Source organism: Aricia agestis, chromosome 6 (genome assembly GCF_905147365.1).
Source record: "Aricia agestis chromosome 6, ilAriAges1.1, whole genome shotgun sequence".
In the NCBI taxonomy this organism is placed as follows: Eukaryota; Metazoa; Arthropoda; class Insecta; order Lepidoptera; family Lycaenidae; genus Aricia; species Aricia agestis.
This window is the reverse complement of record NC_056411.1, coordinates 16,229,926-16,257,127: the sequence shown is the minus strand read 5'-3', so window position 1 is coordinate 16,257,127 and position 27,202 is coordinate 16,229,926. Positions and strand designations below refer to the sequence as shown.

General features: G+C 36.9%; 1 protein-coding gene and 1 long non-coding RNA gene across 6 annotated transcripts in view; one reads left to right on the top strand and one right to left on the bottom strand.

The window, feature by feature from the left end:
* The window catches only part of LOC121728173 (unconventional myosin-XVIIIa), a 238,603-nt gene that overhangs the window by 26,267 nt on the left and 185,134 nt on the right, over positions 1-27,202 (bottom strand). For all 5 annotated transcript variants that reach the window (XM_042116297.1, XM_042116298.1, XM_042116299.1 and 2 more), the window contains 2 exons: positions 14,017-14,165; positions 12,130-12,253 (listed from right to left, as the gene is read on the bottom strand). In XM_042116297.1, the coding sequence (XP_041972231.1) occupies positions 12,130-12,253; positions 14,017-14,165 (273 nt within the window). The remainder of the gene's footprint in view (positions 1-12,129; positions 12,254-14,016; positions 14,166-27,202) is intronic.
* LOC121728175 lies at positions 1,043-25,636 on the top strand. The gene is made up of 3 exons (XR_006035761.1): positions 1,043-1,132; positions 23,937-23,942; positions 25,627-25,636. It is a non-coding gene; the product is annotated as an uncharacterized LOC121728175 (long non-coding RNA).

Below are 27,202 nucleotides of genomic sequence, written 5' to 3'. Positions count from 1 at the left end.
TTTAAATTACCAGCAAGCATTGTAATTTCAAAGGAGAGTATCTTATAAATTAGTGTTGTGCCAAAAATCGTTTCTCGCGCGAGAACCGTACATTTTTCGCAGGATAAAGAGTAGCTTATATTCTTTCCCGGGACTCAAAGTATCTCCATGCCAAATTTCAGCAAAATCGATTCAGTCGTTTTGGGCTTGAAGGGGTAACAGACAGACAGACAGACAGACACACTTTCTTATTTACGAGCTTTTGCCCGCGGCTTCACTCGCGTTAAGAAGTATTATTATAATATACAAATTTCATCCCCTATTTTAACCCCTTGGAGGTAGAACCGATCAAAATCCTTTCTTAGCGGATGCCTACGTTATATTATCATCTACCTGCATGCCAAATTTCAGCGCGATCGGTCCAGTGGTTTGGGCTGTGCGTTGATAGATCACTATGTCAGTCAGTCACCTTTGAGTTTTATATATATATAGATAATATTAGTATGGATAAGGAAAATCAAAATAGTCTTCAATAACGCTATGAGTATCTACTGACTTTGCTAGTTGCTAGTTGGATTGGCATAAGCCGCTAAAGAGAGTATAACATCTAATATCCTGGATCCGACTATAAGGACACCGCCCACGACCAATAGGTCTTTCGGGACTGGAGTTCCACAACCGCACCGCATCGCATCCCATACATTTTTGACATGTAACTTTGCTGTACGTCTGCAATTTTTCAGTCTCTCCAGTTCCCAATCTCGGCTTAACCCGAGTAAAAACTGTTTTACTCCTTTTCATTTGTATTTATGCTGATAAAATCTCAATACCGACAATAAGTACTCTAAATACAAATCAATGACGGTAGAAAGCGTAGATCGACACGTGTGCTCCGGCGCATGGCGTCGCGTGAGTTAATGCCATCTCACACGTATTATCCGACTTGTATTATTGTATTTGTATATTATTACGAGTACATATTATATGTTGTTACAACGTTGTACAATTACATATAATATATAAAATATAAGCGGTTAAATAGTTTTTACTGAAATTAAATTAAAATAAATACCTCGATCGAGGGTATCGCAGACAAAATAGACTTTCAATTGTTATGGGACAGCCGGATGCCGCTTGGGGATTGTCGGGTTAAGTAACGATTGAATATCTCTCAGTGCGGCCTTTACACATCAATCAGAAAGACTAAAAAGAAGATAGGAAGGTTTTCTATTACTTACAGTGAAGTGTTACATCTTATAACATACGAATTCTCTGCAAAAACTCAACAGTTGGTTAGACAGTTATGTTACTAACAAGTAACAAACTGAATAGTGAATTGATGAAGCATTTCGCAACAGCCGCGGAAGCGGAACGGAAAATCATGAGAAAACGACGATATTAGAGATGAAAATACGGGAAAATTCTACTGGAAAACTGTTTAATAGTTTTTTCATTGAATTGCATTGATTTTAATTGAATTGAGTGAGAGAATAGGTACCTTCTTGGTATCTAACTGAAACTTCCTCGTATCATTTCCCCATTAGGTATTTGATCAGAATTACACCCGAATTAGTTTAATTTTATGACTATCATTCAAATTATTCAGATACTTATTAAAATTTCTATGGACTTGAGATGATCACAATTCGTAACTATTTAACATCTAGTATTTAACAGTTAAGACCAACATAGTATTTTTACATTAGTACCCAATCTTGTAAGGTTTTTTGACGTAGAGTTTATCTTTTAAATACACTTCTTGAATCGATTTCGTCAATGTTAATCAATCCATAGTAAAAACTGTGATAAAAGTTTACGGTCCGGACGTTTAGGATAGTAATAATAATTATATCCAACAACAAACAGCATTTAAACTAATATGCTAATGGATTTCATCTACTAATTTACTATGGGAATTGTCCATAATTAAATAAAAAAAGATACATACCGCCGAACGTATTACCTCCTCCTTTTTGGAAGTCGGTCAATAAAAAAGACGCCGTTTAAAACCACTACAAAATGGTCCGCCTTTACGTAAAAGTTACCAAGCCCCTAGTAGGCTCAGGGGCGTTTCTCTCGTACCTGTACTTCTACTATTACTAGTACATGGGCTATAATTACTTTAAACACTTTCCACGACATTTTCTCTTCCCGGAAACGATATGTGCCACTTTATAATACGACACGATATGTGCCACTTTATAAATCTTTCGACTTTGACCTCCTAAACACCTTCCTTGTACGACTCGATGTGAAAAGGCATTTCCCGGTAATATTTGAGATGTTTGGTTAGATATTGATCAAGATTTAAAATCCTAATAGTTGTTAACTACTACTGGTTAAACCATCATCTTCGTATTCGATAAAACACGAATTAAATGAGTCCGATATATATATATATATATATATATATATATATATATCTCGGAATCGGCGCCAACGATTTTCATGAAATTTAGTATATAGGGGGTTTCGGAGGCGATAAATCGATCTAGCTAGGAATCATATATAGTCAAGTGACTTTTCCGAATTATCATACAAGAACAAAACATTTTTTATCATTATAGATGATATTACGTTTTTGGCTAAAATGTTAACCGTATTCACTGTAAGGTTTCAAAGAAAAGGATTGCTATAATTTTAAATCCTATGTTCTAAAGTACCTACACATTGCGTTGCTACCGCCACAATACGCAATGGGGCGTACCGCTCTATACATGCAGACCTAAATTGTTCAATCGAAAAATTGACTTACAGATTGACCTATTTACATACTACATTAGCTAACAATAGATTCGGTAACTGTATATACTGTTGGGCACGTAACAGTCGCATTACATACAAATTACATAATATACGCAAGTAAATAATCAAATACCAAAACGTAATATAGAGCAACAAAAAAAGTTTTGCAATGATTTTTTGTAAGCTTGTTTAGTAAAGAACGGAAATGTTTTAGACCGTCAATAATTATGTATATTTAATTTCGCCTATCCTATCTAGGTTGGCCCAAGATGTAAGTAACCCCTCGCATGTTCGTAACCAACGATTACGAACATGTGCAGGGGTAATTCCTCTACGATCTATATCGCGTCGATTCTGTGTGCTAGAGAGTATCTGGGTGCATGGTAGTGCACCCGCCGAGACGAGCCAAGAGAAGCGCAAGGGCACTACCTACCTTTTCCCGAAGTGTTTCGTCGTTTTTTGAACCCCCATAGAGTTGGTTTCCGATGTACCAGATGGTTCATATTCTCAGAATATGATGTCAATAATAGACTAATTGAAGATTCTCAATTGAATAGCTCTAACACTTTAGATTTTATTGATATCTAAAATACGCCGATTTCGTCACTGACTCACTGACACAGTGATGATCATCAAAATGTTTGACTGACATTTGTGACTGACATGTCCTGAAGTGCTAGAAAGCTGAAATTTGGTATGTAATCTAAGTTTAGTATACAACCAACAAAAAATCCATAAAATTATAACTTTCACCCCATTTCCCTTATATGAGACTTTCACCAATTTAATTAATTAGGACCTAAGACACAGGGGACTGTAGACAGTAACTAAAAAACTTTAAATAAGTACTTACAAGAACCAACTGACAAAAAGAACTGAAATCCCACCAAAAACATTTCTTATAATAATATGTTGCCGAGACGATCACATAAGGTTTACCCTGTGGAAAAGATATGAGGTTTCATGTAGAGCCAAGCTTCTAAATCTACGCGCAAGCTTCTAAATCTACTATCCCTAACTTAAACACATTCTACATATCGGTAAATAATATGTATGGCTCGACTGTTTTGTTACTAACCTCAGATCAGAAACTAAATATTCACATCACCACTGCGACGGCTGTGAAACGGCAAAGCCATACCTACTGGTATGTAGAATTTGTTTAAGTTAGGTTCAGTAGAGTAAGGCCGTGTAGATACAGAAGCTTGGCTCTACATGAGATCTCATATTATCTTTTTCACAGGGTAAACCTTATGTGGTCGTCTCGGCAACACTTTACAAGAAATTTTTCCGGTGGGATTGTGGGTGGCGTGGGTTAGGAAGTATTGCGGCGATCACAATTTTTCATAGTGTCCAATTTAGCATTAGTAAAGAAGACCTAGAACAACAACGAAATACGACAGATGCAGCATAACTACCGAGTATACACCACGCGTGAATTCAGGGACAGTTTTCTGCTTTGCACTGTTTGGAAAACATTCCGTTCTCCTAACAACATTTTTGACCATTTCTTTAAATTCTTATGAGCTCTCACAAAATAATCCTATGCAATATTCCCCTTTTACCAGTTCGTGAATCGTGACAACCATTATATTATATGTACTTACATAACACAATAACATTCGTAGTTGATAACAAAAAAATCTAGAACAACAAAAATGGCAAGTAGGTTTCTAGTCTAAGCATATCTGTCCATATAGAACACAATGTTTTTTACCCCTCCGAGAGACAATAATATGTGTGGGAACATCTTCTACAGTTATACCCTGGTCTCGTTAATGCGGTATATGATCTTTTATGGAGTTCACTTTTTGCATCCGATGCAGTATTAAAAATAGCCTATGTAACATGGCAAAGTAATAAATATACGAGTTTTTGTGAATTGTTGCCACGTATTTTATGTCACTAGTTTACTAGAAGACAGAAGTATGTTTGTTTGGGAACATAATTTTTAGGGTTTGACACTTTCAAAAAAACTTTTATTAACCCAACTATGCAAGGAGCAGTGTGTGTTTTACAAAATACGAGTAGGTATGTATACTCAGACACGCTCTAGGGCAGGGGTCACCAAATGGCGGACCGCGGTCCGCATCCGGACCGTCCGCGCCGCCGACCCATTGTGTGCGGACCAAGCGTGTTCGAAGATGATCTTCGTTCATCTTAGGACTTAAACCTCTCCAGGATTTCATGTCAATATTTCACTTCAAACTTCAGAGAGATAATTAGCTACAAAAAATGGTTACTTTTCTCATTGATATCTAAAAATACCTTTGTAATTTCCGTAATTATATGTTTAATAATTTTTTTATATAAAATGTGTGGACCGCGAAGGTCATTTCATGTCTTAAACCGGACCCCGAGCGAAACTAATTGGTGACCCCTGCTCTAGGGCCTAAACGGACCATCGAATTTGAGATTGAGAGGTAATTAATCGCAAACAATGTGTTAAAATTAACCATCATAGAAGCAATTTACAAAATATTAATTTTGGCATACCACAAGGGAGTATCTTAGGCCCTACACTCTTCATTTTATATATGAACGACATATTTAATATAAAACTCCACAAAACCGATATTATTTGTTACGCTGATGACACAGCAATTATTTTTTATGGAAATAATTGGGCTGAGGCAGTAAGCACGGCGGAAAATTCACTTAGAAAAATCGCTAGGTAGCTCCAAGATAACCTACTTACTCTGAGTATCCCCAAGTCTAAAATTCTATTCTTTTATAAAACAGGAGCATCAGCACCTCCTGTTAATCTTAATGTTACGGTACATACATGTCCTTTAAATAGTCAACAATTATTAGTAAAATGTAACTGTGAGCTAAAAACTAAAAAAAGCTACCTGTAAAATATTTAGGGGTCATGGTTGACGACAAATTAGACTTCCAGGAACATCTTGTCAGCACATCTAAAAATATCCGAAAGCTTATCTACATATTCAAAAACTTACGTACATCATTGACGTGGGAGAGCCATGCTTCGGCACGAATGGGCCGGCTCGACCGGAGAAATACCACGTCCTCACAGAAAACCGGCGTGAAACAGCGCTTCCGCTGTGTTTCGCCGAGTGAGTGAGTTTACCGGAGGCCCAATCCCCTACCCTTTTCCTTTCCCTACCCTCCCCTATCTCCTTCCGTACCCTCCTCTATTTCCTTCCGTACCCTCCCCTATTCCCTTCCCTACCCTCCCCTATTACCCCTTAAAAGGCCGGCAACGCACCTGCAGCTCTTCTGATGCTGCGAGTGTCCATGGGCGACGGAAGTTGCTTTCCATCAGGTGACCCGTTTGCTCGTTTGCCCCCCTTATTTCATAATAAAAAAAAACATCTGCCACTCTACACCTACTTAAAACCGTTTATATATCTATACGCCAGTCAGTGATATCATACTGCATACCAATATGGGGAGGTGCAGCAACCTCTAAAATGATAGTCCTGGAAAGAGCGCAGAGGTCAGTGCTTAAAGTAACTTTAAAAAAACCCATCTGGTATCCTACATCAAGTGTATATAAAGATTCAGATGTACTCACAGTTCGCGCCATTTTTATACTTCAGGCTTGTGTTAAGGAGCATCATGCTTTTCTTAAATCCCCAAATTATAATGTACTACGTAAAAAAAGAACTTGGAAGCTGCCTCTACCACAAACTAACTCTAGTTTTTCAAGACGACTTAGTCCATATTTACACCCTTTTATATACAATAATGTAAAACGAAAATGCGTCCTTTAATAGAAGTAAAGAGAAAAGTTAAAAACTGGCTCAAAACTCTAGATTATCAAGAAAAAGAACAATTGCTACGAGAGATATATAGATAGACAACACACACACACACACAGCGCGCACTTAAAACTTAAAATCTTTAATGAGTAGCCAGAGGCACTTTTATTTGTTTTTCAAATATTATACCTGTTTTTTAAATTTAAATCTTAACTAAACTATATGTCTAAAAGAAGGAAAATATATTGGTGATCTGCAGGACAGGCTCAGCCTAGTGCAGGCGCCAAAGTTATACAATATGTGTAAAGTCTGTTATTTATCGTCTTCGTAAGTTCATATACAACTGTATTGTACTCGTAGGTCATATTATTACTACACATTGTAACAGATGCTAAAAGTTTTAAATAAAGATTATTATTATTATTATTATTATGTTTGTGTAAGGTATTCCTTGCTCACGGGCAATTAAATCCCGGACCTTTGGAAGGCATGCGTGGGGCCGAAGCCAACACGTATTATTATTATTATTATTATTAATTAGACTCTCTTGTTTGTGACAGTGAGAGAGTAAGGTTATTTTCCTAGTAAACTGTAAAGGCCCCCATTTTCTCAACACAATATTCCTGTAATTAAACTATTTTATTCTAAGGGACTTTCAAAATTCAGCCTAAAATAAACCAACTTCTTAATCTTTTTCCAAACAAATCCTTTTCACATGAATTAATTTGTGGTGCTTCAACAGTTACTCGACGCAATAAAGTTGATTACTATCCATCGACTGCTCTTAATTGGCGACTTTGATCACTTGCCCATAAAAGGGGCAATTGTACATCTTCCCATAATTATAGATAAAAATATCGTTTTGTTTAAAAATAGTCGAGACTGTGTGAGAGACATCTCAATGCGAGAACGAGTTACGATTGGACCAATTAAGCTACTCTTTGAAGTTAAAAATAAAACTACATACATCGAGAAAATATGTGTATGTGTGTCATGGTGGCGTAAAAACATTACCTGGCTTTGGCGACCACTTGTTTGTTTATAAAACTTGTATTTTTTGCCGTAGGTCTAATCATAGTTGATTGCGCTCCTGGTCGTGTGAAAAGAACTGTTATTATCAGGGCGAGCGAAGCGAGCCCTAGTATATCCCACAAATGCCACAATACATTTTGTGGTACACTTTACGGAAAAAACTATCACGCATATTGATTTATACTTTAACATAGTAATTTTTATTTATATTTATATTTTTTCAAGGTTTTTTATATGTAGATGTGTTATCATCAGTCAGTCAAGGTGTGACGACGCGAGCCCTCAGAAAGCACGGCTTTTAGCTAGTAGATATAAAAGCTTCGAGCCATATCGCAATTAGTTAAATAAGTTAGTAAGAAAATAGCGAACCGCCCAGCTGCGACAACTCACAGTTTTCGCAAAACTTTAACGAAAATGAAGTAATAATAATAATTAATCTGCAATCGTTAGCAATCTATCATCATTAGCCGGTACTCTTTTCATAATACGTAGCTAATACACAGTTTTCTAACGTGTATATTTTTTGCTCGTACGTAAGCGGACAAGCGTAACGCACGCTCTTTCGTACGCACTCGCGTACGCAGCGCGCACGCATGGCGTACGCGCCGCACGGCGTACAATTTCGGTGCACGCACGACTGCGTCCAATGTTCATCCACTCGACTGGGTACTGGACGAATTAATCATTAAATACTTGTGATGACTCGGAAAGGAATTTTGACGGCAAACATGATCGATTCCTTGATATACCTAATACCTATAGGTATGGTTTTGAACTCTGATGGTCTTATTACCGAGTTTTAGTTCAAATTTAATATTTTATCGCAAGCATTATTAAAATTATGCCTGCAAGTGTTGGAATACATATAATATTAAAACAGTAAAGGCTAAACTAAAGTATTTCTACACACAAATTACGGTCAAAATAACACACAATATACTGAATAATAATATTAAAACACAGCAATATAATCCAAGTTTACTGTTTTGTATAATACGAGGCGTTGATCGAATCGCATTACGTATATTGTAAGTCCACGTATAAAGCTTTCCTAGAATAACGGCGTGAGCGCCGACTAGACAATAAATATACTCCTGGAAATTAATTAAATAACTATACACTACATTTTACTGGCATGTTTATGGCAACGCTAAGTTAACTATTAAGTATGCGTAGTTAACATTAATTATTATGTATCTATTACTGTACAGTGCTACTGAAAACACACTTTCTATTTCAAATAGAGTAAGTTGATATTATGTGGAGTGTGGACAAACGACAAAATTATTTTAATAACTAATAATATATTTTGATGCTAAAATTGCAGTAAATGCGAAAGTCTGTCTGTCACCTGTTCATGTTCAAACGGTTGGATTATACTAAAAAAAAAGCCAACCTGACAGTCCATAGCTCCACAATAAGAACTAGTACACTTGTGACGTTATTCAGCTAAACTTATTATTTCACTTTCACACGAATATGAATTATTTTATTGTTGAAACTCCTCCTCGACGGTATACGCCTACAATCTACATTTTGTTAACTAAAACTGAATGAAACTCGAATTAAACAATAAAATTAAAAACTACGATAGCGAACAATTATATGACACACGATCTTAATGTTTAACTAGATATGTAAACATAATATTATATCACTGATAAAGCAACATTTCAAAGATTTTATGATTCGTTACGTATATTTCATTCTTATATTTCTTTTACGTAATAAGTAATAACCAATATGCCAGGTGAAATTATTATGATTTAGATTTTCTTATGCAAAAAAAAGTAAGTACCAATGTTCGCTAGAGTCTGTTTAAATAAGAGTATTTTTGCTTTATGATCTCTAAACATAATATTATTTAGAGATCTTTATATAGAGAGATTTTTACATAGCAATCACTTTGTGGTCAATATGTTATATGCTTTAGTCTATACTCTTTACTTTACGTTAAGTATACATATATTTGGCGTTGGTGGCCGTTGGCCCACGATTGACCAAGACAAGCGATTATAAACATATAGAGGGGTACATAATATATAGAGGGCACATAATATATAGATATTCGTATATGATTGCCCATGAATCCCATGATCGGCATAAACTGGGGCTGAAATTCATCGTGGCCTATCGTGAAGACTGGCAAAAATACTTTTGTTTACAAAAAATTAAATCCGACGTAAACATTTGAAAGTAATTTTCCCGTCTTTTTATCATTTGAGACAATACACAATGCGTTCCCTTCCTACTGCGATTTGCGATTAAGAGTTCATCTTATATCCGGTCGTTGACTCCGCAGCGCAGTCCGCACTGAGCTCACAGTTTGCGGCGTTTACACGGTTCATTTAATTAAACAAGTCTGGCTGGCTTTGGATTTTATATGTTTTAATATTGCATACTGAGATATGACGCCGCAACTCCGTTGCGCCAAAATTCGATTATCGCGCGGGAACCGTACATTTTTCCGGAATAACAAGTATCCTATGTCCTTTCCTGGGACTCAAAGTATTTCCACACCATTTTCATATAATTTAACCAAATTTCAGCAAAATCGGTTTAGCGGTTTGGGCGTGAAGAGGCAACAGACAGGCAGACACACTTTCGCATTTATAATATTATAATTATGGATGGTTATCAAAAGCTGTTATATTTTGTTGTTTAACTTGATATACCAAATAGTAAATACCAATTCATATCCTTTCTCATAAACAACACACTGTGTATTCACGATTCGTTCTTGTCTGTCAATCCATTTTTCTAACGACTAGGACAAAAAACCTTTTTATTGTGAATGGACTTTTAAAGATTAGAAGTAGTACTTATACTCTAGTACTTCTATGGATAGAAAGAGCTGAAAGGTAGTTTGAAGATTCTATACAGGATAAATATGGAGGCACAGACTTACAAATTTTGGAATTTTATATATTACTAGCTGTCCCGGAAAACGTTTCTTTGCCATATAAAGTACTAGCTGTTGCCCGCGACTTCGTCCGCGTGGACTTCAGTTTATAGCGCGCGATGTCAACAAAATTGGTGTTAAATTGGTGTCAAAAGCTTTTATAAAAAAAACCCTGGTACCCCTTAAATCAAAACAGCTGTGCAGTGTGCACATAATATTTAAATTTTTAAAATTAAACTTTATATTTTATGCCAAATTTTCAAGCTTATTTAGCCCCCCAATTACACAACTTTACCCATAAACTATTTATCAATGATAGGTTTAATGTTACGTCACTGCATAGATAAAGTACTGATTTATTAAATAACGTTATATAGAAATAACAATCAAAAAAATCGAAAAATAAATGTAAGATAATACCACCTCTTATAGAAATACTTTTGGGCAAGCGTTAGCGCGATGTAGAAGACGCACGGCGCCATCTATTATAGATTTTTGGAACTAACTTAATTTGAACAAATTTACGCATTTTCACCTCCCTACAACGCTTTTTTCAGTAAAAAAGTAGCCTATGTCCTTTCTCAGGCTTTAGACAATTTTGTATACAAAATTTCATTACAATCGGTTCGGTAGTTTTGGCGTGAAAGCGAGACAGACAGACAGACAGACAGACAGACAGAGATACTTTCGCATTTATAATATTAGTATAGATTTCGCCCATATTTTTTCACACATGGCATGGCAACGTCCATCGCTATCCCGTCGCACAAACAATGGTCGCCGTCAGTCTCGAGTTGTAATAACATAATAACATCAACAAATGCACTTATCAATATAAAAAGTACCCAGTAGCCGATTCTCAGACCCACTGAATATGCATATAAAATTTGGTTAAAATCAGTAAAGCCGTTTCGGAGGAGTACGCGGCCTAACATTGTGACATGAGAATTGTATATATTAAAGAAGAAGAAGATTAGATGAAGTTTATGCCTTGAAACGTCGTTTGGACTTTAGCTTCTAGTTTCGCAACAAGCATTCAGTCATTCATATGAAGGTTATGAAATATGCCCAATTATTCTCTATCACAACACTAAAATACGTTATCACTAGTAAAAGCTGTCGTTTTGTTTTTGATCAGCCGCTTTCTAATGTTATCACAGAGTTCATGTTCTATTTTATGGTTAATTGCAAAACGGTTCCCGCATGATTAGAATCATAAGTTTATAGTAGCAGTATGTTATACTATTAAGGTGGTTTCTTGAAATTAATAGAACATTAACTGCATCTCCCGGTAAGTCGCCAAAGACTTCCGTATTAAAGTTTTAACTATCACCCATAAAATTATAGTAAGTATCTAGTTACCTATAAGTTATAACCATCAGTTAAACTTTCAGTTAGTATCTATCTCCAACGAACAAACAACCAAACAAGCATTTGACGATGCAGCAGCAGCAAGCATATTATGCAGCATTTGACGTCAAAATTTCTAGGTGAATAGTATTTTATTTTTGGAATAATCCAAAATAAGCTACCAACATTTTTTTTTTATCCAAAGGTACCAAACAGACCTTTTAAGTGGACAAAGAAGCACCTGATTTAGCCCAGCGCGAAAAACGACCACTGGCTACAAACTCTTAATGTATCATTTAAGAATTTTGAGTATACTGTGGTCTGTGCCATAGGGTCTATGACAGCGCCGACCGTTCGTCATGGCTTTCGAGTATGAACGACTATTGTATGAAATACCTGCGCCTGCTTGAGGCGGTGCTCCGTGCGGTGGACGGCAAGCAGCGGCGTGACGCGCACCAGCAGCCGCCACCACGGCCAGTCGCGCACCGTGAGGAACGCCCGCACGTTGCGCTGGATACATCTGTATAGAAGAATATAAATTATCATAATGGCATTTACATTCGCTAATCGCACACTTGTCAGCACCGTCCGCGTCACATCATATGCGTCGAACGCACCGCATAGTATACGTAAGCGCGTACGGTGCGGACGAATGTGCGAGGTTGCACATCATTTCATACAACGAATCCTAAGATGCGACGCGTTTGGCGCACACTACGCTAAAGGCACGTGCGGAGGGCCTAGACAAGCGGCAAGCGATTATCGTAAACGCCAACGCCACAAAATGTATGGGATTTGACATTAGTATTCGCTAGCGAAGTGATGACTGTCAAATCGCATACATTTTGTTAGCATTTACGATAATCGCTTGCCACTTGTCTACTAGGGCTGGTAAGTATGCGATCACCTATAGCCGATCTTTTGAGGGATATGTAATTTGTAATACGCCCTTGAGATTCTTGATGGGTTTTTTAGAGGCATCAGATGAGTGCGTGCAATAAACTAAGATACTATTCTGGCGAGATTGTTTCACAAAACTTTAGCAAGTCCTAGATGATAATTTGAACGAATTATTCGCAATTTTCCCCACAGGTTACAGAGAAACCTATGTAAACTACAGTACTATAGTATATACTATCCCTTCGGACGAAAGATACTATAGTATATAGTATCTTTCGTCCGGAGGGCTTCAAGCGTCGCGCTTAAACAATAACATAAAAACAACATTACATAAGATTGCTTCAAACCAGCTTCAAACATTTTCATTCAATCAGATTTGCAACAAGCGCCTTAGACTATTTTAATGTTACAACTCTCTATACTTTCTCCAAATTGATATCCTGCAATTATAGTAATTAGATTGCGATTGCAAACCAGTATCTAATGTTATCTGGTGCCAACAATAGTATATTAAATATTTCGTCGATAAGAGCCACAAATTGCACGTTTCTGACGAGTATTCGTTCGTTTGCACGTACTCAGTGATCATCAGTAGATAGTGTTCGAATGATTAATCCACTAAGTAGGCAGACGCTGGTTCACGCATAAGATTATCTCATTCACTGGCTGGAAGTCAAGATAAGCGATGCGAAGCGTGAATCTACTGCTGATGCTGTTGTGAATGCGAAAGTGTTTGGTATGCAGATACTTTGAGTCCCGGGAACGGACATAGGATACTTTTTTTCCCGGAAAAAAGTACAGGTCCGGCGCGATAAACGAATTTTGGCGCAACGGAGTTGCGGGCATCATATTATAGTTTCTTTATAAACTCCCTTGGTCCTTTGGTATCCTCAGCCACAATAGCGAACCACAAGGTAACCCTTATTTCATGCCAGATGTTGTGGTGGTATTTATTAGGGCTGACCGTCCAAATTCCGACCGTCTAAATTGATGCCTCCGTGGTCTAGTGGTTTAGAGCGTGGCTCTTGACTCAGAGGTCGTGGGTTCGATTCCCGCATTGGAAACATGTTATTTCCAAGTTTGGTTAGGACAATGCAGGCTGATCACCTCATTGTCTGACAAGTAAGATGATCCATGCGTCGGATGGGCAAGTAAAAAGTCGGTCGTGTCGGTCTTCCGTCCCACTGGGTTATGAGAGTAAAGGAATAGAGAGTGCTCTTGTGTACTGCGCACACACTTGGGAACTATACAATTACTCCTGCGTAGCTGGCCTGGTTTCAATGAACTATGAAACCTGCCACCGTCACCGAAACCGGTGTGGGAGCTATTATTATTTTAATCCAGTTCAATAATGTAAGCAGTAGCCACAAGTTTCTTCCTCACCTGGCGGCCGTGTGTTGTGTACGTAGCCTCTGCGCCTTGCGTCGCGCCAGCAGGCCGCGAGCGCGCGCCTGGAGACGCACGAGCACGCGGGCGAGCGCAGCGTCGCGCCGCGCGTCCAACTCGCCCACCACACCGCCGCGGAACATAATCTGGAAGGAAGGAAATGGAATTAGACAAACTGACAAAAACATAACATGTCCCTCGGGCTCTCTGAGATCATATCAAAAGGGTTTTCGTGGTTAGATACCGCTGTCGATCCTGGCGACACAGGAGATACAGCGGTGGGAATGTGTAGTGGACCTTAGTTAATAATTAATATGAGAACTATGGGGGAACAGGAGTTCCCATAATAGGGGCCATAAAACGACAATAACTAAAGAATCATCTAAGAAAGATCTTCGCCAATCTGCGTTATAGCGAACTCTGTGTTTAAATATAATGCCTTATCAGTTATCATACACATTATTTTATATAAAAAACACCACCAAAAGTTACAAAATATTGAACGAAGGATTCATTTGAACACAGACTGGCGCAAATAGGCTTCTTTCTAATTGGGCGATAGACACCAAAATATTATGTCGAACATAATAATATTATGGTGGTCATTGCACAAGTAATAATTTCAATTAGTGCCATATCGTTTGGTTAATTCTTGCTTATATAACTAAGATATTATACTAACACTTTAATCGCAAGTACCTACATTTTATCAACCTTCAAAATCTTAGCTCTACGTCACGACTCCTAACTCGTCTTCAAAACAAGTTACGTTCTCACAAAACTGCTTTGTTAAGACTTTTGGATTGTAATTTGTGAATATAAATATTGTTTATTCATCCGGAGGCTGTATTTAAAAGACTGTTCTGACTGACTATTAATAAGTACTGTTCGATCCACCGCCAATTGTTTTAATTTAACTTATTATATCGCAAACGGTTTATACCGGTCTCTAAGCCGGTTTAACTTCGTATCACTATTGAGATTGTACCTATGTATCACAATTATTGTCGCATACCATGTTTGATCTGATTTCATACAGATGAAGGGATAAAAGTGTATGTCAGGTTCCTTGTCTCACACCAAGAATTTTGAGTTATTATACTCGTAGAGCATCTTGGTTCAAAACATTTTCACCGTTTTTCCTCGGTTCGCGGCAACGGTTTGCAAACTACAGTATCTATTCACTAGTGTTTTTGATTGGATGGTGTTAAAACATTAACCAACTAACAATGCCATTGAATAAATTAACTCATATAGAACCTCAGTAACCGTGCATTTATCGCGTAAGTCGTAACACCTGACCGGTCCATCGCTCGGAACTGACCCAAATGGAACTGGTGACCGTGCATCATCGCATTACGGACAATTACACTTGACACCTTCTGTCCTCGTTCATTACACGCATAATTGGAGCTGCGACATATACATCAGTGGAGATTATTTAAATTGACTTCGTTCATTGGATTTATGCTTGGACGCTTAGTGCAATTGTGTACCATCGACACAAAAAAATAAAGAAATTTTGGCATACTTAATACCTAAACGTTAAAATAAAGTAAATTTGTATCAGGCGTCTTGACCCATATTTTAAATACCGTACTATAGTGTTGTCAAAGGTAAATTGAGTTGCAAAAGTTTGCAATGGAAAATTATTTAAAGCATAGGTACCTAATTCTATTTTACTAGTAAATTGATTTCTAACTCAACTCAATCAATGCCTTTCGACGAATTAAGTTTTGCAGAAAAATTGTCAATTAGTAAAATTTTGTCAATACTTTTTTAAGAAAGTTGATTGACCAGGTGGTTGGTAACGTTTTCATTAGCCTTTTAGAAACTACATAAACAAAAAACATATCAAAATAATAAAGAATTAATTACAATTCTTTAAGTGAAAGAAGTTAAGTAGTGAGAGTATATCCGAGGACCGCGCACCCGCGTTGGTATTGGGGTCACGATCGCAATTACTCGAGAAAGGCTTAATCGTAACACTCATTCACTACATTGTACATTATCGAGCCATTACCGTGTGGTCTAGACACAACTAGGTCTTTGACTGGAGATAATTGTCGTTGACATCTTAGAAGCGTGATGCGACTGCGTTTATACAATGCAACGGCACAATCAACAGTTTAGTAGTTTCATGGATCATCACAATTTAGTAGCATAAAACAGTCCTGCGATTAACAAACTCTTATTCGAGTGAAATATAAACACAATTTAAAAAATAACTTAAAAACTCCAAAATTGTTATTAATATTGGCATCAGCTTTATTATTTATATTGGCAAAAGCAATTAGGTAACTATATTATATAGCCAATTATAGGGTGATAGCATAGCATTATTTATTACATAATACGAACCAAATAAAATATCCTGTATTATAATTTAATTCGTGAGAAAAAGTCGTTAGAGATCCATACTTAATATTATCATTATGAATGTGAAACTTCGAAAGTTTGTCTGTTACCTCTTCACGCCCAAACCGCTGAACCGATTTTGCTGAAATTTGGCATGGAGCTACTCTGAGTCCCGGGAAAGGACATAGGATACTTTTGATCTCAAAAAAATGTACGGTTCCCGCGCGATAAACGAGTTTTGGCGGGCGTCATCTAGTTTCTCATATTTTCAGGCTCTTGAACTGTTTAAGTGGGTACCATTGGTGCTCATAACCATGCCTGATATCTCAGAACGGTAATGTATTGAACCCAATCTACCAGGTACCAGGTACTCATAACACAATAGACAATGTATCGATACAAACATCCGTTACAGATGTACATCTGTGCGCTCTACTTGCATCCGCCACGTAACGGACGAACATGCAGATACTTAATAGTCTCATTTTCTTTATGGTTTTACATTGTATATCTTATGATAAGGGAGATCGCAGTCGACAGACTTTTTGTGCGATCGAGTCTATCGTCTGCGATCTCCCTAACATGTTCTATAATTTTTAAAGATTGTTTCAAAGTTTTGTTTTGTTGTGGAAGTACCAAATAGATTAAGGGGTTGTTTAGTGTTTCACCACTCCCAGATAAAGTGCCGGATAGGCTATCCACAACTTATCTGACAGATACTCCATACTCCATCTGTTGTGGATAGCCCATCCGGCACTTATCAGAAAGTGGTAAAACAGGCCCTTAGAAAAGAATTAAGTGTTCGTAATGAGTCAAAAGTTAGAATTGCAGCCTGTTATCCTATAGACGCGAGATTGCATTTAGTGAGAGTATCAGAGATTCAGATAGCTTGAGTCGGAAAATATGTATCTGTTATCCTATCTATATCAGGATATTATAAGAATTCTAGAATGAGTATCAATTTTCTGTATACAAAAACTTTAAACCCCTGATAACTTTTTTATTATTTTGTGCAAATATAGAGTCTTCATTAAACATTTCATGAACATTGAACACGTCGATCTTTAATAACGTTTAACAACACGCTCCAACACCTTGTAGCATCAGCACGCTATCCGACGCCACACAGGCGATCAGTGTTTGAGATAGTGCTGAGAGCGTTATGTAAACGGTGTAACATCCTCGACAATGCCGCGGCCGGACCGTGCGAACAACCTTCGACCACGGTATTATGCGAATGTTATATTTCTCGGGACGGAATACGTGAGCGTAGTTGGGGCATAGTATAAATATTACATAGATGTTCTAGAGTCGGGCACACGGAAACGCGATTTCAGATAGGTTACTATGCAGATGTGTCTCCATATTGCCCGAATAGATTTCAACAATATACAAATACTAGAGGACGCCCGCAACTCCGTTGCGACAAAATTTGCTCATCACGCCGGAATCGTACATTTTTTCAGGATGACAACTCTCATAATATGTCCTTTTCCGGGACTCGAGGTATCTCCATGCCAAATTTCAGCAAAATCGGTTCAGAGGTTTGGCCGTGAAGAGGTAACAGACAGACAGACAGACAGACAGATAGACAGACAGACGGACAGACAGACAGACGCACTTTCGCATTTATAATATTAGTATGGAAGTATGGATAAAATTTTGCGTAGACAACTTTTAAGTTGTAAAAAAAGTTGAAAATCGAGTAAAATGTAGAGACTCAAATGCTGGCCTAGCTTTTCTTTATTATGGCGGCCTCACTGAGTTAGTGAGACCACCATAATAAAGGAAAGAAGAATCTGTTGCTGACTTTGAAAACAAGTACGTACATATTCATGTAGAAACTTTTGTGTAAATAAATGTTGTAGACGGTAGTAGATCCAGTAGGAGAATAAAGTGGTATCAAAGATCTTTTCGAACAGACAGCATGGCGACAATTTACTACGGAAAGAGATGATGTACATTACAAGTATCAAGAAATAGACGGCTAAGTAAATCTGTCACGCTAGTAAATGATGGTGCAGCGAGCAGCTTCATTGAGGTGTCACGTCAGTGGCGGCCGGCGTGACTGACGAGAAACCGGACGCATTGTGGGTCAGACACCTGTGGACTCACGATTGCAGCGAGCTAGGGTTGTCAACTACGAATAAATGCTATGTTTTTACTTTTTCATGCTATGGGCGTGCTAGGGGATTGAAGGACGAGTCGATAGCTGGTTTCTAATAGACAAGTTACCACATAATATATTACACACCTAAATAGAAGGAAATGCGAAATGTTGAAAAAGATAAAAACTGTTTATCAGATCTGTAGAAAATAAGCAATTAAGTAGGTATTTAGCAAATAGCAACGATAAAGTAAGTCTCAACTTTTAAGAAAAAAGTTGAAAAATATTTATCACTCTCATAATAATTAAACTTGTAGATATTATCGGTAGACATGTACTGAATATTTAAAATATGCACAGAATTATAACGAGTTCACGCTTTCGCGCTAAGGCTAATTAATTTATTTAAAAGTAAACCGCATTACAAAAATTAAAATGTGGATCAACCCTTTGTGATTTCATAGGGTTGTCAATAAAATTCATTTTCATAATTTTTTGGAAGAAATGTTGTAGCTTATAAATACAGTTTAAAGACACAAGTAGCCCAACTTAAAGGTTTCACAGATTAAAAAAAAATAGAAAATATTATGTAAAACAAGAATTTTAGCAACTATAGTCCATCATGAGAAAATTTGTATTTTTTAGACAAGTGGCAACCCTGATTTGCTCTCGGATTACTCTACAATTCGTCAACCGAGCCCGCTCTGCGCATGCATTTAGCTGAAATCGGACAAACTCACAAATCTATTTACCGTTCTCTTTCCGGTTTGTTGATATCAATATTTAAAGTAAGACCGGTTATTAAGTACAAATCGTTCCAGCGACAAGTGGTTTTATCTTCATCGTATTCTCTATTATGTAAAAAATCTTCTACTGCATGTTGGATCAAGATTATCAAATATACTGAACGTTAGATTAATGGGTACCTACTTTACGAAAACTCGCCATACCATCTAGACAAAAATATATTTGTATCTGTAAAAAAAATATCTTATCTTCTTCTTGTTGTATTTCACCTTTCATTGGAACCCATTTCATCTATAAAAAACTGTGCTGCATTATTTTGTACTTTGTTAAATGTGATTCTGTTGGTGAATAAATAAATAAATAAAGAGCCTTCTGCCTAATGTCCTCTGATAATGGACAAATAGTAAATCGACATATTGCGGTATCGATAAAATCCGTATAAGCTCTGGGAAATAGAAAAGCCAATCAAAAATGGAAAGTCAGCTAACTGTACATAAACCATGTATTGCAATTGAAGCATATAAAACGTTATGAAAATCTATACACGATACTAGTAAAAAGTGAAACGTTACTCGCACTCTACTCGTTATAATACTTCTATATCTAAACCAACATCCAGATTTCACACAAACACTAAAAACCCACCACCATTATAAATAATACTAGATGTCGCCCTCAACTCCGTTGTGCCAAAATTCGTTTATCGTGCGGGAACCATTTTTCCGGGATAAAGTATAAAGTGCCCTTTCCCGGGACTCAAAGTTTCTCCATACCAAATTCAGCAAAATCGGTTCAGCGGCTCGGGCGTGAAGAGGTAACAGACAGACAGACAGTCACACTTTCGCATTTATAGTATTAGTATGGATGTCAGTTGGTTGGGTATGCATCTAGGAAAATAAACAAAAGAGGCCGAACATGCTGATAAATAATTTTATAGTACCTAAAATTCAAGACAAAACCTTTATTTTGTCATTGTTTAAAAATCAAGGGCAAAACCCGATACATGTATTACATGTTTTTATTCACCAAAGTTCATTGTCAGATAATATAATTGTTTACATGTGCGCCGTAAGCATGTTTGAAGTATTGACCCCGTATTCACTTGTTTGACATTCAAAAAGGAGAGAAAATGTCAATAAATAATATAAGGAGTGCTATATCAAAATGTCCTCCACGATTCAGTTTTAGCCCGGCCGCACATGGTCCGAAATTTCTGATCAGTTGAACGTCCGCGCTATCTCTTACATTTTGTACTGAGCCGAGTGAGCTCGAACTCGCCGGAAGGATATTTCGGATAGTGTGCGGGGTGGCGGTCCGACGAAATTCAACTGTTTCTGATCAGAATTCGGCCAATGTGCGGCTGGGCTTAATCGTTAGGGTTACCTTGTGAAACAAAGGATTATTATTGATTAATTTTCTTCAATGAGGAAATTAAAAAACAGCCCCAATTAAAAACTTAGCCAGGAATGATAAAATTAATATTGAACCGATGAAATCAAAGGGTTTAAAAAAAAGGAACACGAGAATGCATTTTGACCGACTTCCAAAAAGGAGGAGGTTATAAATATTACATTAGCCCTTTATTAATAAAATTAAAAAAAAACGTTCGATACTTAAACAACGTTATGTTTAAGTAATAAATACTCTCCTTGCTTTCAAACAAAAGGAAAGTGACATTGTTTACTAACAACATTACTAACATACTCTTAGAAGTTGAGCAAGTCGAACGACAACTTATTAACCTAAATGTGTACGGCGAAATTTGTACATAGTACACTAGAAAGTAAAATGGCAATTTCAATTATTCGAGAGCAGATTACCCTGGTTTTGATGAATTTATAATGATAAACGATTTCGAACATACACATTACACGTGTTTTAAAATCAGCAAAGTGTAATAGTTCATAATTTAGAACTAGAGATCGCCCAATGTTCGAAATTCGAACTTAGTTTCAACGACATTAGGAGTACTACCTATATTTTGACTTTATCATATTTTTTTCAACTCTTGTCTCTGGGACTCAGCTGATCTCAGACAGGCCGTGTAAGCATTGTCTAATAGAATCTAAGATTCAATTAAAAAAAAAACTATAATTCAATTTCAACGATCTTCAATTTGTCAACTTGTTGTCTACAGACTTCAACCATAAATAAAAGAGTATAATTCGTAAGTATAGGCTTGTCACTCAAAAATCAGTAATCTTTCCTTGTGTGTGTGTGTGTGTGTGTGTGTTATAGTGTGTGTAATGTTTTATTTGTTAAAAAAATGTATGTTAGAAGCATAATTTCAAATAATATTAGCTCGATGCTCTCCTTCACCATATAAACTATAACTGTGCAAAATTTCATTCACCTACGTTTCCCAATTTTTCGTCAAAGGGGATACAAAGTTTTTCTTTCACGTATTAATATAGATTAATTTAGAATATGTCACACAGTGTAATAAAATAACAAAGGCGTTAAAATGTTTAAAATAATGGTTGTGTGTTGAGATCTAACAACCTAAGCTTTGAGGTTTAATATGATAAGAAGAAAGTTCTACGAACAGATTATTATTAAGTTAAATTTCCAAGGTTTGCTTGCCTTAGGTAATTCGACATTCGTTCAAAATTACTCCGGGTAAAACATTACGATTAACACATTTTCTTTCATGAATACGAGAAACGAGGGACATAAAATAATATTTAACCCAGAATCACCCTTCTAGGCAAGTACGTCTAGGAGTAAAGAGAGTAGTGGAAAAGTCCGTTGACAAATACAGCACGAGCCTCCCTGGCGGCTTAGCGTCCGTTATGTTAAATTTCAAAGGATCATGGTATGCGCGTGCGCAGCGAAAGCCATACGTGCGGCGCATGCGCGGGACTCGAGAGCCGTTTAATCCGTTACCATTAAGACTATTTCTTAAGATTTCACTACCGCTTGTCCTTCGAGTCGAAGACCACAATAAGCAATTCAGTGTTATGGAGCGGTTAGTGAAAACGGACATTAATATTTTTTTTTGTAAAAAGAAAGAGAGGGAAGAGTTGGTACAAATGGCCATACGTGCGGCGCATGCGAGAGAGTCGAGAGCCGTAATCCATTCCGCAGCTAAATTGTTTACGTGACTTAGAAAACTGAAGCAAAACCATGGGAACCACAATGAAATCATTGAAACGAGAGAAAACTGATAATGACTGGAATGGATCACGCCTTACGAAATTACGATCAAGCGACGAATGAAGAATTAATTGAGTATCTATAGCATATTTAACCTATGGATGTCAGAAGTGTAATATGCTCAAAGTTGAAACCCAAAAGTGTCAATTGACAAGTAATGGTCAAAATATTATGACGTTTAATTCAATATTAACTTTACCAAAACTGGGGCCTTCGAAATAAACTTAAACGCTCATAAATGAGGCCGGATTTAAGTTTAATATTGTCCCAGTAATAAATTATTAATTCGAAGACCAAAATTACAAGCGATAGAAAGTAAGAAAGCAAGTCTCGAGGGTAGGCGCTGAATTCTAAGTCACAAAGAAAGTGTCTTCTTTAGTTGCGCAACAGATATCACATGTGCCAAAAATCCCGCACGTGGAGACATGCAAAAATTCTAGAATATAAGAGAAAACAAAATTTCATTTAAGTTAAACAGTCGTCTTTTTCAAACTTTTTTCTACAGATTTTTAAGTAGACAGAAGACACTAATGAGTAATGCCTAATAAGTAATAACTACATTAATGTCCGTTTTCACCAACCGCGCCCTAACGCTCAATGTCCCCCCTAGCGACCATTACGAATAATTACTAAGATTTTATCAACACTTTAAATATGCCTGCCGACAACGTACAGTACTTAATACCTGGATCAAGATATAACTATTACCTACCCATTCCTAAAATATTACCAGTGGAGAATATTATAAGTTACGGCACGGTTGGTAAAAACGAACATTAATTTTCTTGGTTGGTAAAAATAACGTTGGCGAGCGCTTCTATAGCAAATTGGTTAAAGGTATGATAAGGTAGAGCATTTTCTAGGCCCTTCAATCTAGAATACCGTCCTGGGGTAAGTGTACGTGAGTGAATGCGCATTGTTAATGTAAGAAATCGATCGTCACGAGACTCTGCATAATAAGGAGCTATCTATAGAGACATTTTCATGGAGACATAATAATAGTACCTCGCTCCGGTTTCAGAAGCAGTGATCGTTTTTTTTTTAATCAAAAAAAATATCTGTTTTTGAAGTAATTGTGTGTGTGCGCAGAACGCAGCGCACAACCTCTTCCTTTAGTCTAAGTAGTTACCCCGTAAGAAGGATGGTCGACACGACTGGCAAGATATCAGTAGTAGCCTAGGACCCACTTTTTACATGCCCATCCAATGCCTGGGTTATTAAGTATAACCTATCAAGTATCAGATAATAAAGACCAATAAGTCGAGTCATAGACTATAAAAAACCAAGTGTTAGTAAATTTCATTTTTCTGTATGCTTTAATCGAAAGCAATGATCTCTAAAACCTCTAAACCTCTATTAGGTAAGAAAAAAATGTAAACAAACTTTACCAAAAAATAAATGACCATTAGAATCAGTTAAGACATCATAACACGTTAAAGTTACATCAGTATAATTAATAATACCGACGCAGACATCAATAATAACATAATCATGTGGTTTATGGTATTCACAGATAATTTATTACGTCTAGCTTTCTAAAAAAATTGAGCTGTCAGTTACATAAGTGTCATGTCAAACTAACCGCAGGAATGTGTTGTATAATCGAACTGGATCGATACAGATCGAACGAACAAAACACAGCGCACATTATGGACAGCGCGAATTTTTATAGCGCGATAAAATCCGTAAAAGTATTTTTCATTTGTATAAATTAGTTGACGCTTGACTCATATTCGCATAAACATAAGAAATTATTACTTCTGAATGGCAATAGAGGCTATAATATGAAAGAAACAATATTAGAAATGGTTTGGTGGCTGTTATTTAGTCATTAGAGAGAACTACAAATTAATGTTGGATAGGTTTCTTACAAGTATTATGTTAACAGTTTTCAGAATGAGTTTAATAATGGTTGTTATTTTAAAGATCTTTGGGGTTACAACTTTGACAAAATAATTAAGAATATGTAAAAATGCATAATTATAGTATTCTATACCGGTACGCATTTTTGAACAGGCATAATATTACGTGCACAGTTGTGTACTGTGCGCGACAAAGTCTAGGGCAAAACTCGTGATGATTGTATTTCTTAAATTCCTACAATTAATTAATTATAACTATGTTTAATCTAATGATTTGATCAATTAAGGATATTATGCTCAATAAAATTACATTAATTGCTATGGAGTTACGCAAAAACTTTGCAATTATCTGAAATAGGAAGTAAAAATATCAATTATAGAAACCATTTCAAATTAATTTGATATTACAGAATTCCTTTAATTTCTAACATATAGAATTCTTGGTAATCCTTTTTGCATTTCTTTGAATCAAAAATATTTGCTTTAAAGAAAGATAGTTTATACGAGTCTTATTTGTAATCAGAGGCGACTGAGCATCTTGTGAATGTAATACAATCGTTTATTCATTTTCTCATCAAATTTTGCCTATTAGATGCGAAAATAAATTCATTCATTCATTCGTTATAGGGCTTACAATCTCAGTTACTAATAGTTACAGCTTGAACTTAGCCCGAAGAATTAAGCGCCATTAGGACGTATCGTTCGTTATCAATAAAGCGACTAGTAGCTACACAGTAACTCATGGTCATATCGAATTTCGCTATCATTTCTCAGAAACGTACCACCTGTTTTTGTTATTGTTAATACGGTATAAGATGCTATTTAGTACGATGACCAGGGTTCTGGTACCTCTTCATGTTGGACCATGATTCTCACCATGATTGTGCTATTGTATGCACAATCGACTTCGATCATGGGCAATAAAATACGAATATAGGCTGTACCTCTCCAGAAAACAGGCGATGGAAAAAGTGTAGAGGACCATATTCGTATTTTATTGTAAACTTATTATTGCTGAAACTTGGCCTGCGCACTTCAGTGCGCTTAGATCTCCGACAAAAGGAGGTTTTCTTAGTTAAAATATTATGATCGTTAATTCATGTGATTCTATTATTCAAGTTTTTATTCCTTTACATTTGCATTTGCTATTCAAAACCTTGTATTCTTTGTTTTTGTTACCAAAAATTACCATTAGGAAAATTACTTACATACTTAAGACTAAAGTTCAACATAATAATATTGTTATATGATCACATTATGCACTATTATTATTAAGGTTTTTGGTGAAAAATTAATAATTAAAAACATCGTACATATGCAATGTATAGCATAGTACATGGTTTTGTCGATAAGAGAAATCTTTTTAGTGGACCATAGCTAGACATTTCTCGCGTGGAATTCCTTCCATATATCGAGACCAAATCGAGACATAATAATATATTACTAGAGATCGCCCAATGGTCGAAATTCGACCTTAGTTTCAACGACATTAGGACTACTACATATATTTTATAAAAAAAAAATATTGACTTTATCATATTTTTTTCAACTCTTATCTCTGGGATTCAGCTGATCTCAGACTGGCCGTGTAAGCATTGTCTAATATTATCTAAGATTCAATAAAAAAAAAAAACTATAATCAATTTTAAATTTGTCGCCTTGTTGTCAACATACTTCAACCATAAATAAAAGAGTACAATTCGTATGTGTAGGCTTGTCACTCAAAAATCTGTCATTTTTCCTAGTGGGTGTGTTGTAGACTGTAGTGTGTGTAATATTTTATTTGTTAAAAAAATGTATGATTAAAGCATAATATCAAAATAATATTAGCTCGATGCACTCCTTCATCATAATATAAACTATAACTGTGAAAAATTTCATTCATGTACGTTTCCCCGTTTTTCATCAAAAGGGATACAAAGTTTTTGGTTCACGTATTAATATATAGTTGTCAATCACTTGATACTTTCATGTGATTACCGGAGTACAAACAAAAGTATCTTGGCATTTTTTGCGTCGGCCCCACGTGACAAAGCGCGCGGTAGAAAGCGCGGAATAATTATTCTCTATTGTTGTGTGACGCGATAATTGGGTAGCAAGTGTACGTACTATATACACTATGTACGAGACTTACTCTTATAAATAGATATGTTAACAGCGTACCTGCTCGTCCAGTTTCGGTGCGGCGGTACCGCTATCGACCTCGTTGGGTCGCCGGCGCGCCGGCCGCACGGGGCACACGCTTCGGGCATTCTTGGGCAGCTCCACCCCGAACTTCTTGGGGACCTCGAACAGCTTGCAGTCCATCTCGTCCACTCCGGGGCTGGTGGTGTTGTCGAACGCGGCGTCGGTGTCGTTGGCCGTGTCGTTGGACACGTGGCCGGAGTCGTCGCTGCAGTCGGAGTGCGTGTCCGATATCTTCTCGTCGTGTTTGTGGATGTGCTTGTCACAGAACGACTTGGCGTCGTCCCTGGCCTGCACGCAGCAGATCTGGCGGCTCACGAGTGTGCTCAGGTGGTTGTGGAAGGTGGTGTTGGCGACGCATATCTCCTTGTGGACCGGCGGGATCACCTTGCAGCTGACGAAGTTGGCCGCATCGGGTTTGGACTCCATCGCCGTTTTTATTTCCAACTTTTTTACTATGTACTTAACGGGAGACATGACCGAATCGATTTCTTCCGCCTTCGCCTCGCGCATTCCCATTGTGATGTCCCTTTTGTTGCTCAATTTTCTGTCTTGGATCTTAGCGCGAACGGCGCTGATTTCATCCGAGTAATCTCTCAGCGATGACTTCGTGGCCGGGGCTCCTTTTTTTTCGAGCACCTCTTTTTTGTTCTTATCGGGTGAGCGCTTGGCGTCAGCTTTTAGATTGATCTGTGATTTTTGTTTCACTTGTTTGTTTACATCGATTTTTCCCGGAGTACTTTTCGGCGTCGTAGGTTTTTTTCTCTGA